At 28.3% G+C, this 16,206-nt stretch overlaps 1 protein-coding gene and 1 long non-coding RNA gene across 3 annotated transcripts; both read right to left on the bottom strand.

The window, feature by feature from the left end:
- Positions 1–5,322: 5,322 nt before the first annotated feature.
- LOC116402026 lies at positions 5,323–7,119 on the bottom strand. Its single transcript, XR_004214382.1, has 2 exons — positions 5,702–7,119; positions 5,323–5,622 (listed from the first exon to the last, which is right to left on the bottom strand). It is a non-coding gene; the product is annotated as an uncharacterized LOC116402026 (long non-coding RNA).
- A 161-nt stretch (positions 7,120–7,280) lies between these two features.
- On the bottom strand, positions 7,281–11,161 carry LOC101206275 (serine/threonine protein phosphatase 2A 57 kDa regulatory subunit B' kappa isoform). Of its 2 annotated transcripts, none has more exons than XM_004139286.3 (3): positions 10,834–11,161; positions 8,608–9,979; positions 7,281–8,322 (listed from the first exon to the last, which is right to left on the bottom strand). In XM_004139286.3, the coding sequence occupies exons 2-3, from the start codon at positions 9,751–9,753 to the stop codon at positions 7,966–7,968; spliced, it is 1,503 nt and encodes a 500-aa protein (XP_004139334.1). In that variant the 5' UTR covers positions 9,754–9,979; positions 10,834–11,161; the 3' UTR covers positions 7,281–7,965. The 2 variants fall into 2 exon arrangements, with proteins under 2 accessions (XP_004139334.1, XP_011648669.1); XM_011650367.2 differs by having other exon boundaries at positions 7,911–8,322; positions 8,608–9,910.
- Positions 11,162–16,206: the final 5,045 nt, after the last annotated feature.

Below are 16,206 nucleotides of genomic sequence, written 5' to 3'. Positions count from 1 at the left end.
ATTATAAGAAAATGAATAAGAATGGTGTTAATTTGTTGAGTTAGTTGAGATTAGTAATAATAATAACAATAAATGGTCGTTAAATTAGAATAATGGTTGGCATAATAAATGATATATAGTATAGTTCTAATGAAATATAGTGTGACAAAAAAGAAATCTTTATAAAGTATAAATGTATATAATGAGAGTCAACATACAGCTAATAGTGAATAAGAGGTAAAATTGAGTAGGGAACATAATTCATGCCCATCATTTAATGTGTAGGATCAAACCCACATGGCCTTCACTCCCTTTTGGTACATCTAATTATTTCTTTCTTTTCTTTTCTTTTTTTTTCCTTTTGGTTATTTTGTTTTAATCATCAAATTAAGAAAAGATTAAAAAAAAATACAAAATTTGACTATGTTTCGTCATTCGAATTTTATTTTATCCTAAGGAAGTTTTTCGAGCGATGAGTTAGAATTATGCAATCTGAATTTATTAGATTGAAGTTAGAAAATTCGTATTTAGAGTGCATGTTGTGAAAGTGTTTAATACATATGCAAATTTGAATAATAAAATTATTGAAATTAGTAGAGTTGAATTATTTAAGTATTTCAAAGTCTTATATATTGTCAAATTCTAAACATCGTTTGAAATCATATCATTTATAGATATAAATATTATACAGTTAAAAGAAAAACTAGTTACAAATATAACATAATTCTACTATATATTTATAAATATTTTAAATGATTTCACGCTTTAAACATTTTTTCTTTAATTTATTTATTAGGTCTTCGTAACCATATCTAAAGTTTAGAAGAAAAAAATATTATATAGTCTCCTAATCATGCCCACTAGAGCAATTTTATGGGAAAAAAAACTCAATGCAATGTGATGATTAAATATTTGACTATGTTCATAAGAACAAAAAGTGCATTAATTCCATATATAAAAGAAAGGGACATGAAAGTATTAATCTAAATTTGATTATTAAAAAAGATACTAATATTGAATGTTCGAAGTATATGAAGTGAGATTATGATAATAATAATAATATATTGAATAATGAAAGAAAGAAAGAAAAAGTGGTGGCTATCAATATAATTAATATGTTGGAAGGTTTGTGAGGGAAAAAGAAAAGGAAAAGTGGGTGAGGAGGAAGTTTATAATTTATATTTAGTGGTTAGAGGGTTTGAGAGATGGGGATGTGTTTGTTTGTATTTTATATGCACAAAATCTCTACCATTTCTCTCTTTTGGAGTATTATTTCTTTCCAAACCATGTTTGGTTTGTAGGTGAGAATATTAGTGCCACAATAAATATGGTACGACTTTAAACAAAATTTAACAAAATCTAACATCCAAACTATTCCTAAAATATATATTTCATATTGATGGACTTTTATTAATGTCTATTATCGATAGAATTTAAAATTTTACTATATTTGAAAATGCATTGGAATACTATTTTAGCTCATTCTAAGATAATTATAATTATTGTATTACTTTGATGATTTGTTTTCAAATACATTAAAATATTATGTTTAATAGCTATCATGACACATATAAACACATACAGTAGTTATTACAATCAACGGTGATAGTGTAGTATATTTGTAAATATTTTCAATAGTTTTGTTGTTTAAAATAATTTTTTTTAATTTTAATAAAAATAAAAAATATATGAATATATCTTTTTAATATTTAGAGTGAAAATGATAATAAGTAACCCATGAGTTTTTTAAAAAGTCAACAATAGACAAACAATATGGGTTAAATTTAAAAATGGTCGTACAAAACTAAAATTGAACAAATTTCGAAATATACGTGAGGAAAAGGACTTTTATGCCCAAAATTGAATGGCTCTCTGAAAAGTGCTTCCAAAACTTATCAATATTTTTTATAAAGAAGAACAAAAAGGTCCAAAAATGTTGGCACCCATCTAATTTTTGGGCACTTCATTATGATGACCTTTGACTTAAAAGGGTTGGTTGAGATCTCTTCAATTTTTAATTTTAATTCTCCTTTTTCAAAAAAAAAAAATAGAAACCATACATTTGATTTTTGGGTTAAATAAAATATACCCAATATTTAGTTTTTCTCATTTTCATTTTCAAATTTGCAAAATTTAGTCATATACTTTAGAAAAAAAACTTTAGATTATTTTGTAAACTTGGAAGTGATTTTTGACTTGTTAAGTCACTTTGGTCAAATTTTAAAATTATTTTAATTATTAAGGGTTGGATTTGATTATATGAAAATTACATTTTAAAATTAAATATTAAGTTAATTAATTTAGATAAATTTTTAAAAATAATAAATTTTAAAGAATATTTACCACTTATAACAAATTTTATCCTGACTATCGTTGATAGAATTCAAAATTTTGGAATACAAATGATTAATTTTAACTATAAGCCAAATTTGTAGTAACGATGATATCTACAAAATCAATCTCAAACACATCAAAATTTAAACGTGAATCCTTATATTGACCATAAAAAATAACTGAGAAGTCACAAGTTCAATCAACGGTGGTCATCAATCTAACAATTAATTTCTACAAATTTTCTTTACACCCAAATATTATGTTGTAAGATCAGATAAGTCATCTCGTGAAATTAGTCGAAATGTGAATCGTGAATTGTCAAATATAATAAAAAAGAGGTTTGTGTTTGAAGGAAACACACTTTAACAATCTCCATATATTGAAAAAGGACACAATCTATCTATAATTGGTTAGGTTATAATTGACCTGCCCAAAATTAATTACTCATTTTTAATTGCAATTTTAACCTAAAGTTTGACAAAAGTTTGCCACTTTGAATTATGTAATTGGGAAATATATATCTACCAAAAATTGAAATGTCTCATAGTCATATATATTCTGTTAATGCTTTTCAGCTACCTTCATTAAAAAGCATTTGGCTACCTATAAGTTTGTTCATAATATCTACATCTTCTTTATTTAGCACCAAAAATTGGTTGAAAGAACTTTATATAGTAGTAGTTGAATTAGATGTGTATTCAGGTAGCTTAAAAAAATAGATATGGTTGGTGTGTGGATTTTCATGCACACGTTGTCACGATGACGTCTTCGTGGGTTTAACCTTTGGCCAGCTCACTTCTTCTAATTCGATTTTGCTATTTCATTCAACACGTGTGAAAGATTCTTGTCAGGTAAATTTAATGTCTAAATCGGTATTTAGAGTGTAGTTAGTTCAACTAAGCACACAAAAGTAAGGTTAGAGTTCTCATTTATTAGGATTTACTTGCTTTTTTTGTTCTTCTGGAAGGTCATTAAATAAACGAGGCTAATTAAGAATATCCTTCCTCTTACAATTGATTGTGATTAGGTGTAACTTTGACGAATGTCATGGTAGTTTATGATGCGAGAATGAAACTGAGTACATTTCAAATATATTTTCTTATTGGTGCTATTATTACCAACTAGGGATGAAAACTTTAAGTTTTCCCTTTTGTAGTACATTTTTCCATGTCACACCTCTTGATTTCTCTCGAGCTTAGACATGCCAATAAATTGAGTATTATTAATGTAGGACAATTCTCAACAAATATTGAAAGTTAATCGATCAAAATAATACAAAACACCAATTGAATTTGAAGATTCGAGGAATTAAATTAAATTTGTGATAAATTTTAAATTACATAAATGGTTACTTCTGTTAAATATATAGATTGAGTAATTCAAAAAATTAAACACATTCATAAAACCTATTTTCTTTAATGTTTTCTTAAACAAAAAGGGTGCAGTCAAAGTTGCAAATAAATAGTTAAAGTGTAAAATAAAAACAAGGTGCAATGTATATTACAAATTAAAAGAGATTAATTTTCACGTATAGAAAAAATGTCAAACTATTCATATAAATGGTAAAAAAAGTAGTGATCAATTGTAATGCTCAGGTCCAACAAAGTTTATATGATCGAGCTATTAAAAAAGAAAGTGCACTTTGTTAAAATATGTAGTAACTTTGAACTATTTTAAGTCTTTCTTAACTTTACTCTCATGTTCTCAGGATCTCTTTTAATTAAATTCTCAGGATCTCTTTTAATTAAATGTGATATCAGTTCATTCATATCTTCCCCTACATTTAGGGTGTTACATACATATAAACAATAAGCCTTTATCACTAATAGACATCGATGTTGATAGAATATACTCGTATCAATTTTTATCATGGATAAACATTGATAAGTTGATAGACTCTCACCAACATATATATTTAGATGATAAAAAATGTAAAAAAGAAGAAGAAGCTATAACTTAAAAACTACTTATTTTCATTATCAATATAAATCTTTTATCCATTATAACTTAAAAACTACTTATTTTCATTGTCAATATAAATCTTTTATCCATTAAATTTTGAATCAATTACGAGAGTAGACAAGAATAAATATACCTAAAAGTCTAAATTGATTGATTTAGGAGACTTTAAAGTTTAACTAATAAACTTTTAAGTTTATCATAGTTATTTTAAATAAAATGTAGTAAATGGTCTAAAATAATATACTCGCAAGAGTGATAGAACTTTTAAAGTTTATAAGTATAAATTGATCGATGTTTTCCAACTTGTGCTTTTTTCTAAAGATGTTTCCCGACGTTTTAAAAGAGATATAATAATAATAATAATAAATTGAATAAAAATCTAACACATCAAATCCAAAAAAAAATGTTATAATAACAATTTAATAACAAAGATTTGGGATAGTATTAGCACGTATAGTAATATTATTTAAAAATTGCATATATAAACGTTTGTTAGTGATAGATTAATTAGACCTAGACCTAGACCATCTCGTAAATATTGGTCATTGTGGTCTATAAGTGTCGGCAAAGGTGGATTTAATAAGGGGTCGAATACTGACTCCCTCACATTATTGATTTTTATATTTTAATATTAATTTTTAATTGTCATATTACAATATACATTAAATAATATTTTATTTTAACTAAACTTTACCATCATCTTAAGAGTTCAACTTCTGTAGAAAATAATGCAACAAAGTTGATATCTAAATTTCCATTCTCTCACCAATATTTCATGAAAAAGTTTTTTATGTAATTTTAAAATTTACATTTATATTACAAAATATAATGTGAAAATTTATTGCTACAAATACTATAAATATAGTGACTGTTACTCGAAAGCATTCAGATATCTGTTGAAGTGTGTTTATTATATAGCGTATAGTGTCTTCTATACAAATTTTTTTGGAGAGATATCGGTAAACTTTTCTATATTAATAACTTCTTTTTAAATGTTGCTAAATACCTTGTTCTTATCTCTAATTTGAAAAATAAATTGGAACATGGTAAGAATACAAATATACAACCCAGACTCTTTTTTATTAAATCAAAGAAATTGAAGAAGAAAAAAAAACAAGAACTCAGAACAAATTACATCCAATATCTCTCCAAAGCCTAATTCTCCTCTTTCTCTTTTTTTTTTATATAAATTTTCTAACAAAACACCGAAAGATAGAAATTTAGATGATTATTGAATCGAAGATGGAATACACTATATAACTCAATCGCAGCAACAACAAACACACTTCAAGCAACACACGCAAGTTTAATTCGAATCAGCAAAAACAGCAACACACAGCGAATAAACTGATAAAATTATTCAAATCGATTAGAAAAATTAGAAAAATGGAAGAATGGAAGAAATTAAAGAGATCGTCGTTCTTACAGAGCGAAGAGACACAGCCTTTATCTTGATTGGCGTCTTTGGACATCGTACGTAATGTAAGAGAAATGCTGTTCTTGCGGTGGAAGAACGTGGTACATCCCTTCTTTCTTTCAGTTCCGAAATTGGGAATCTCTGTTTAGGTTTGGCGATGGAAAGTTTAGAGTGTGGAAAAGGATTGAATGGAAGTCGTTGGGCAATTACTATGAGCGAAGAAGAAACCTAAAACCCTCTGGTTTCGCCTTTTTCTCTCTCTCTCTCCCTCTAAGTAAACACGTGATTGCTTCTCAATTTTAATTTTTAATTATATTACTACGTAGCAATACTTTAAAACAATTACAAATATACCAAAATTTCATATTCCAAATATTGATATTTAGATCAATATTTACAATTTGGAGTTGCTCGTGTGCAACTGCCGAGTTGGTGCATAGTCTTAAAGTTGGTCGCACATGAACGAGAAGAAATCAAGACAATTTTATAAAATTGCTTCATGGTGAGTAAAATTTCAAAATTCGAACAAAATTCACTATGGCCTTGAAAAAACAAGAGGTTTAATCACATTAGAAAATTTCTCTTTTTTGATCTTGATTACAAAAGCACTATACCACTCATCTAAATGAGTTATTATATATCATAGTTAGAATGTTTTTAAATGGGACGAATGCAAATTGATACACATTGTCAACCACCAATTTTAATTAGATTTTTCACTGAACTTTGATGGTTACATCTATTTGATTAGTAAGCTTTTGAGAGTGTGTCTTAAACAAGTTTTTGCATTTTCAACTTTATTTAATAAATTCAAAAAAAAATTAAAAATTTAAACCCAAAAGAATTTAGTAAATATAAAATTAAATTGTACTATTAGATCCATGAATTTTAAGAATCAAAAGCACCCTTTAAAATCGTTTCAAAACTATGTTTTGAAAAAGATTGAAATCGTGTAAGGATATGAAAATTAAAAATAAATTTTGAAAGAAATGAGAAAGTGTGGAGAAGGAAAATGTGGGAGAAATGGTGAAGGAGAAGAAAGCAATAATTGTACAATCAAATTGTCCCCTTTGGGAAAAAGGGGACTGAGCTTCAAATGGCAGATAACACCTCAGAAATTGCCTCCTTTTTCTTTTCCATTATCCTCTGTTTCATGGACTACCCTACTTCCCTTGCTCTCACAATCACACCCTTTTCTTTCTTCTTAGTTCTTAGATATCATACATATACACCCACACCTCTAACTCTTACTTCAAACCTCTCATTGTATGGCTACAATTTTAATACCATTTATAAAATATAACAAAATTGTTTAAAGACTTAAAAACTAAATTAAAACCAAACTCCAAACCTAAAAAGTCCTTTTAGTATCCATTTTGATTTTCGTTTTTATCTTTTTAGAATTAAAACTATCAACACTCCTTCTTCCTTTCTTTTACCAATGGTTTAAAAATCAAGCGAAAATTTAAAAACTAAAAGACTTATCTTTTAACTTATTTTTAGAATTTTAAGAAATCTGGAAAAAATAAGAAATAAAAACAAGGTGGTTACCAAATAAGACATAAATGTGCAAGAATCAAACAGAAACTAAACCCGAAAAAAAAGGTATTTTTTCCAACAAGAAATATCACTTACATTGCTAAGGTTGATTCAAACCTCTGCCCTCCGCCCTCCGCCCTCCGCCAATACATATAGAGAGAGCAAAATGTACATTTTATTATATAATTTTGGAGATAAAAAAAGAGGGTTAAAAGGCAAAGGACAGAAAAATGCATTCTCGGGCTCCATCACCATCTCAAAGAAATGAGGATGATTCACCATCCTGTTTGGAATTCAAGAGAAGAAAGACATTGAATTTTCAGAAGAACAAACAAGCTCATAGCTGAAGGCTTCATCAATACGCTGCCAGTGCCATTGGAACTCAAAAGCACAAAATCCCATCATGAATGAGATATGGAAAAAGGAAAAAGAAAAAAGAAAGAAAAAAACAGTGAAGAAACACACTGTTTGATCAAGGATACAGATTTCCTCAAATTTATGGCAATAACAACCAAATAGGCTGCTCCTGCTTTTTACCCACACACCTGTACAGAAAGTTTCATCAGGACCTGATCATATCCATCGTCTGTAACTTGTTCGTCGCAATCTCGATGAGACGGATGAGACGCTTTTTGTGCAGTTGAATCAAAGAACTAGATGATCCGGGTGTACTACTGCAAAAGTAATGATGATACCGTTGTTTTGTTGACTCAGATCTTCCGATTCTGAGTGGCTTAGCCAGCAACTGCACAAGTTGCTGGTTCTACCAGAAATGAAATGTTAGGAGATATTGGCTGTGGTCTTGCAGCATTCTCGAGCCGCTCCCATGTCAATCTCCTCTTCTCTGCCGCTGCAACCAACTTCGACTGTTCCTCCTTCAAGTCAACCTGGCAAGCAAGCACGAGTTCCTCGTCCATCTCGTGAACCAACTTCTTCACATTTAAAGTTAGATTTAGTACGGCATTGTTCCAATGCTTTTGTGTATTTCGTTCAAGAGCTGGGATGATAATCGGTATGATCGCTTGCCGGTTGTGAGCGATAAGATTGATGATGTGTTCGTTGTTCCAAAGCAAGTGAGCTTTCTCTGCCACCTAAGAGAATTGGAAAAGTAAACAAATGTACCAACCAAAAATCAACTAAACACTCAAAAACACATTGGAGTCGAATCAAATCAACATAGACTAGGTTTAGGGACTTGGAACGAATCCTAATTCTTCATATTTATCAAGGAATAAATCCATTTGAAGCCGTTCCATGCTTGTAAAATATGCATATACAATAACACAAGAAAAACCAAAATCTAGTGAAATGCAGTTAAATAAAAGAAAACAGCAATCTAAATCAGACCCTTAAAATCTAGGAAGCAATAATCATACCTGGTAATGAGAGCTATTCAAGCAATATCCGATTCGACGAAAGAGAGGGACCATGATCTTCTGGAACTCAACCATGCTGATCATTTCCAAAATCTCTTCTGTTTCACTTAAAAACATCAGCTCTTTCTGGCTATTTGTTAAAGGCCAATATCTTAAAAGTCCCTTTATAACTGTACTGGCCAACTTAGGATCCTTATCTATAAACTGTACAATACAATATGTTAACTGCTGATGATAAATTCCGACTGATTTTGGTTTGTGAAGAGGAATTAGAACTCTCCATAAAAATGTCTTGTGTTCCTCCTTCAATGGCAATGCAAACCCGGTAATCACGCTACCAAAAATCTCCAACAGCTCTGCAATTCCATTATGCCGCTCCGTCTCGAAAACAAAACGATACATGACATTGCTAATAGCCTTCCTGATGAAAGGCCTGTGTATCATGAACTTTCCGTAGACACGGTGAAGGATTGTTTTCAAGCAATCTCTTTCTCTTGGGTCATCGGAATCAAAGAGGTCGAGCAATCTCAGGATGAAAGAATGATCAAGATATTTTTTGGCCACTTTTGCATCTAGGGAGTTGCTACTGACAAAATGAAGCAGTAGATCATATACATTTTGCAAATGTGACCAAGCTGGGTCAAATATTGGTTCTTCATCCTCTGTTTCTCCACCAGTTGAAGTTGAACGTGATTTGGGTGGGAACACGCGAAAAAGATTAGCAGCACACAACTTACATACTGATGAAATTGCTGTCTCAGTGAACTTTGCAGATCCAGATGTAACAAAATCAACAACATCTATCAACATTTGACGTTTAAGATCCTGTTTCTCCATATCATTCAAATCAAAAACCTCACAGCAATAGTTCAATTTACTGACAAACAAGTTCTGCTTCTGCGGATTCGGAACATCTTTGAATGACAAGTGGGGATCCACTGCTTCTGCTGCAATACTTGCAGGGAAAACCGCTGATGAAACACGCTTCACAACATTTAATTTACTCGAGAAGGCGCTCCCTACATTTGTACACTGGAATACATGTCCCAGACGAGAAGTATTGTTGCCAGACTCATTTGTTGCAGAATCCACCGTATCCGATTTCTGCAACTTCTTAGGAAGTTTGCTCAGTATTTGCTTGAGCATGGTGAGATGCTTTATGATCTGGAAGACGAGCACTAGGAATCGAGGTGGTTGGATGAATTCAGAACATGGTATGTGAACAAGCTCTTTTCTGCCGAAAAATGTTTCCTAGCTTCCACAAGACATTAGAAACTACTCTTCAGCAAACTTTCTGGTGTATCTGCAGCCACAACTTCTTTCTTTAGAAACACGCATTCGGTATGTTGCATTCAAGACCATAACTATAAGCCTGGCATCAATTAATCAAAGCTTAAAATTGTGAACACTAGAAATTAAATCAGATAAGACAACTCATATAACTTTGAAATCTTAACTATAATAAAGAAGCTCCGATTTGAAACATCTGTAACGGACGAAATTGATGAAAGTAAATGTGAAAAAGAGAAAGAAGTAAAAAGAATGAGTTGAAAAGAAAAAAGGAAAAAAGGGAAGGAAAGGCAATAGTTTCATACTCCAACGGCATTCTATACAAAAACTTCCATCGAAAATCCTTGAAGTAATGTAGAAGTATATCTCTTAAAGCAAAATCATTATAAGCTGAAGCTCATTTTAGCAGGCTTGTGCAGGTCCGAAAGCAAAATAAGTACACAGAAGCTTCAGGAAAGGTCAGATTCATGAATTAACAAAAAAAAAATCTGTTAGAATTCACAAAAACCCAAACAAACAAGTCTTCCAGAGACAACATAAGGCATTTTCCAAGTTAAGATCGAGATGCATTTGCCCCGAAACCCCATCCCTAACCTCCAAAAACAACAACAACAACAAACCCCTATTTTCATCAAGTACAAGCACATGGCAACAGGAAATCCAGATTTAAAGCCAGAAACATAAATCAAAACAGCAAAGTGAACCATAGATCTGGAGGAAGAAAACTGCCAAACATAGCAAAATTAGAAAGTGAAGAAGAAAATGAAAGCACATTACAAACACATAAAACAAGTAACATCCTCCGATCATCATCTTCATTAAAAAAAAAAAAAAAGTAAATAACAAACAAGCTCCTACAATTACAATTTCAAAACAAAGCTCAGTTCAGTTTGAGCAATGAAACAAAGGAAAACATGAATTGAAAGAGAAAGAAACCTGGAAGATGAAGTGAGGTGATGCAAGAGAAGGAGGGAAAGAAATTAAAGGTAGAAGTTAAAAAAACCTAGAAAGAAAGAGAAGAAGAGGCATGATATTGAGTAAGAAGAGAAAGTGAGTAGTTGAAGTTAAAGTGGAAGAGAAGATGAGAATGAGCTAGGAATGTGATGAATGGAGAAGAAAGTTGTGTTGATGATAAGAATCGATCTGAATCTGATCTCTCTCCTTTTTCAACAATGAAATGAAACTCCATGAAAAATGTTGGGAAGAAGAACACAACTCTCTCCTCGAATCAAGAGAATAACTTGTATGGCATTTTCTGCCCTTTTCCCCACCCAACGAAAATAAATTTAATTTAATTTAATTTCAAGGTACCAATTCGCCAGTCATCACTATAGAAGTTAGAGAAAATTAAATTAAATAAAAATAGACATCAAAAAATTAAATTATAAATTATAAATTTTATTTCTTAAAAATTGCTTTTTTCTTTTTCTAGATTTACAATATTACCTCGCGAAAGACATTAGGGTAATCGTCGAGTCTAGCGGACTGTTTTTACCGTCAAACTACTTGGCATTGTCATCCAGGTATGAGGCTCGACTCAAGTTACAGTTGACATAGAGTTAAGCAATTAGTTTGTGTTATAATCCTATCAATATTGAGTTGGTGAGATGTCTTCTACAGGTCAACTCGACTATAAATCACTCAAGCGAAAAATTTATTGTCAAAACTATATCGTAAAATAGTATTATTATAAATATTATCAAATATCAACAATGAATATACTGGAAAACAGATCTGTTATTATTCATTGGGTATTGGTTTTCAAAATTGACCTGAAGAGAATCATATATCAAGATGGAAAATAAACGTTATAGTACTTCAAACACGTAAAATTCATACATTGGTGGTGCTCTCATCTTACCTCCTAATAGTTCTAATTTCTTCCTCGAGAATAATTTTCAAAAGTTTTGAATATAATTTACAATTTAGCCAAAAAAAATGATATATAATTAAATTATAGAAAAGAAAAACTAAAATGTGTCCCTCTTTTGTGAGAAAATTGAACTTGGGATATTCTCCGACTATGTTAGTTGAGTTTGGATTAATTTTGATCCATATTGGAATTTTCCTCTCCATCCATATAAACACTAAAATTATTATTTTACAAGCAAAAATTACTATAAAAACAATGGTTAGCTTTGAGCTAGTTTTAGCTGAGGGATCATGAACGATTGATGAAATGAATCGATCCATCAAACTAAGAGTAGTCGATTAAAGATAAGAGGAGATTCGATCTAAATCTGTTTGAGAAAAATCTAAACATAAAGCATAATTTTTAAGAAAATCAAAGGTTTAAGTCGAATTTAATTGATTGGTAGATTGATTGACGCACTCTTTCATGATCAATATCAGTTTTAACATTTACTAAAGTTAATCGTAGTATGTTTGGTCTGAAAACCGACTGAGCCGATACTCACTCCAATCTATTCCTACCGTTATATTTGGAAGTGTTTTACTATTTTGTAGTGATATCTGATATATTTTACAATTTGGTTCCTGGAAAAAGTTTGCAACAACTCTGACCAATGGTTTTTATGATAAATATTTATTAAAAAAACTATCAAATGAGATATTATTAAACTATATATAAAGAGTAAAATCTAATTTATTTTGATTACTTAATCTCAATTCTCACAATCTCACAAAAAGAGGAATTGGAATTGGATTCTCATGATTTTATGATTATCCCAATGCCATTCTTTGGATTTGTTTTTTAGAATACTTGTGTCCTTTTTGTGTTCTTGAAATTCAAACTTTAGTTTCAAATTTAGAATCAAAACTTTATTTTTTTTAATTCTTTAATCCATATTTTTCAAATTCAAAAACTTTATTTGTATTTGTATAAGCAAATTTCCATGCATCCATATGTATTCAATCATTCGAGGTCAATTTTAACGTAAATTATTGTCATCATTTTTTATTTATAAAACAATAGATTTGTTTTTTAAAATGAAGTTGTATTTATATTTTGTTAAAGTTTTAAATGTAAATATATGAAAAAATAAAATAAAATTACTCTTGTGTATAAAATTTCTCCCTTATCTATGAACACAAAAGTCAAAGTAAAAGTAAAGATACATTGACTTAACGTAATGGTTTGGAATAATTAAATTTCAATAATTTTTTTCCTATTTTAAGAAATCATTTTAATGATAAAGATTAAAAGTAGTTGTTTTGGTTTTTAATTTATTAATGGTTTGAAAACTTTATATATATATATATATATATATATATATATATATATATATATATATTTATATTAAGATAATAAGTAAACGTCTTAAAAAATTAACTAAAGTTTTAAAAGAAAAAATTAGTTTTCAAAAAATGTAAATTTATTTTTAAAAAATCAATTATATCAAAAGAAAAAAAATTAAAAATAATAAAACAAATTAAAATATTTACTATAAAAATTAATAAACTTTTGTTATTATCTATCAATATCACCTATAGTAGCATATCAGTGTCTATCAGTGTTTATTATTATTAGAATCTGAAATTTTGTTATATGTTATAAATATTTTTTAAATTTTATTATTTTTTAAAATTCTCTTTAAAAAATATTTGTAACTACAACGAAATTTTATAATTATTTATATGTGTTTACCTAGTAAATACTAATATATTATCGATTTATTAATATTTATCAATGATAGGTTATGAAATTTTGAAATACTTTATAATTATATTATTTTGGTATGTTTAAAAATAATTTTGTTTTTAATTTTATCCTGAAATAGTGAATTCTTTTATGGAAAATCAAAAGAAACTATTTACATCTTTTTCAAGTCATTAGATATATATTGAAAATCAAGGAGAAAAAAAAAAAGTAAATGGTCAAAATGATAAAAAAAAAATTATCATAAATATTATATAATCTAAAATTTAGTTAAATGTTATATAAATTAGGAGATTGAATCTAATTCAAAAGAAAATATTCTCTTACTTATCATTTTAATGATTTACTATACCATTTTCTTTTGCTTTCACTCCAAATATAATAAAAATATATCATCCACAAAATAATGTAATCATCCTTCAATGAACACAATCATAATTTTTGTTCATATATAACTTGATCAAATCAAAAGCATCCTATAAAGTTAATTGGAGATTTAGCAAATAGAAAAAGAGTTAATTAGTGGGGCAATTCTTAATTAGTTAATATTTAAAATGAAATCCTATTTTAATTTTTTTTTTATCCTCACACCCAAATTAATTAAAGAATAAGAAGAAGAAAAAGAAAGAAGGTGTTACTAATTCAATTATATTATTAATAATGGTTTTAATTAGTTATAATTACAAGCATGGTTAAAACCCAACAAAAGTGATTTCAAAGTCAATTTTGATTCAAAAGTAGCTTTCATTTTGTTCTCCTTTTTCCCCCTTTTTTTTTTTTTTTTTTTGCTTTTGAGTGAAATTTTCTCTTTTGGATTAGGGTTAGGGTTTGATTTGAAAATTGAAAGTGATGTTTTGAAGTAGAGAGAGGGATATTACTTGATTTTCTTTTATTTTGTTTGTTAATTTCTATAGCTTTGCTTTATTTAAAACCATATAAAGGTAAAACTTTGAAGGAAAAAGTGTGAAAAGTTATTATTTTTTTTTTTGGGTAATTTATTGCTAGAAAGGTTAAATTATACCTTTCATTGATTTACTTTTACATTATTTGTCTAATTTATTTAAACTAAATTATAACAATATTAGGACCGTTTGTATACTTTATAATAATAGAAATTATTATTTTAGGACCAATAACTAATTTATAACAATATTTTTAAAAAAACGTTATATACACTAAAATAAATTAGTGATAAATTTTATCTATAATAAATTTTTATTTAAACTATTACTAATGTTATGTTTGTATTGACTTAAAAAAATAAAACTTTAAAATGTTATTTTAAAAAGTTATTGTCAAATATCTATTTTTTTTAAAATGACTTAATTATATATTTAAAAACATGTTAAGACAATATAGACTCTTAGAATTAAATATTATATCTAAAATAAATGTTATAATTGTTATTCTGTCATGATTTCTATATATTTATAGCTACTAAATTAAAAGTTTAAAATTTTATTAAATTCAAGAAATTAAATAAATAAAAGTTTAGAAATTTTGTTGCTAAACACATATGATTTAACTCTAAAATAGATTTGAATCATTACCTTTATGGTTAGTGATTTTTAAAAAATCCCATACATAGAAATTCACAAAAAAAAATCACAACATCGAGTAATCTCCAAACTTCTCTACACATTCCCAAGGAACATATCATTTTACATTAAGATCTAAAAATATATAAAATTTATCGCACACACATGTATACTTTATAATAATAGAAATTATTTGAGCCAACTATATAATAACATATGCTCTTAGTATTAAAAAAAAATACATATAGTTCAATTAATTACTATATTTCACTTTTATTATAGGCTAAAAGCTCCACCAAAAATATCTCATTATTAATATATAATGGTTGGGCTTTAGGTCTCATATATTAATTATATATATAGAGATATATAATAATTAAGAAAACTATATGATCCTATAGGTGAAGAGTACTCTCAAACAAAGGTTGGTAGCGCCTAACTAAGACAAAAGGCAACATGGCTACACAAATTAATTAAAGGCACACACAACTTTTCTTACTATAAGAAAAAGAAAATTTTAATGCATTTACCTTTCCATTAATGGATTTTGAACAAATAGAGAGGCATTGTGTCTATCTGACTACGAAGTAATTTCCTGTTAAAGCATATATGATCTCATTTTTCTTGTTTCTCTTTGTTAAGATGTTTTTGTCCATCGTGTCATTTGTGTTATAAAACTCGTAGAGTGTAAATATAATCTATTGACAGTTATTAATAAAGTTTTATTATTGTAATAACTGTTATTGATTATATTATTAGTTTTGTCTTGATAACTCAAATCCAATAAACTAACATCATAAGCTGTTTAATGAGTATTGATCAATGTTCTGGATCAACTTCAATTTGATCTTATTTATCTATGGATTTAGCAAACATTTTGAAAGGTAACCAACCTTTTTCTTCTTCGGAAGTCTCTGTTATGTGTTTATTTGCACGCTCACTGACCCGAATGCATTTTGTCGATTTTTCCCTTTAACAAACATCTTTTCAATCGTTTGATTTTCATTTCGTCCTTAACTTTGAGATCATTATAAGGAAAGGTCTTATCCGAACATTTTTAACGATAAATCATGTGACTCAGAAGAGTCGAGAATGAAGGGAGAAAAAGGTAAAGAAAATATGGTGTGAAATGACATAGGGGAAACTTCTAAG

The sequence above is a fragment of the Cucumis sativus genome, chromosome 2 (assembly GCF_000004075.3).
Source record: "Cucumis sativus cultivar 9930 chromosome 2, Cucumber_9930_V3, whole genome shotgun sequence".
Taxonomy (NCBI): Eukaryota; Viridiplantae; Streptophyta; class Magnoliopsida; order Cucurbitales; family Cucurbitaceae; genus Cucumis; species Cucumis sativus.
Note: the sequence above shows the minus strand (reverse complement) of the source record. Positions and strands in the feature narration are given on the sequence as shown.

What these genes read in the sequence shown, in the direction of transcription:
- LOC101206275 (XM_004139286.3), bottom strand. Translation starts at nt 9,753, where the DNA reads ATGCTCAAGCAAATACTGAGCAAACTTCCTAAGAAGTTGCAGAAATCG. An exon ending in TGAATAGCTCTCATTACCAG is followed by an intron (nt 8,323 to 8,607) that starts GTATGATTATTG and finishes CAATTCTCTTAG; the next exon opens with GTGGCAGAGAAAGCTCACTT.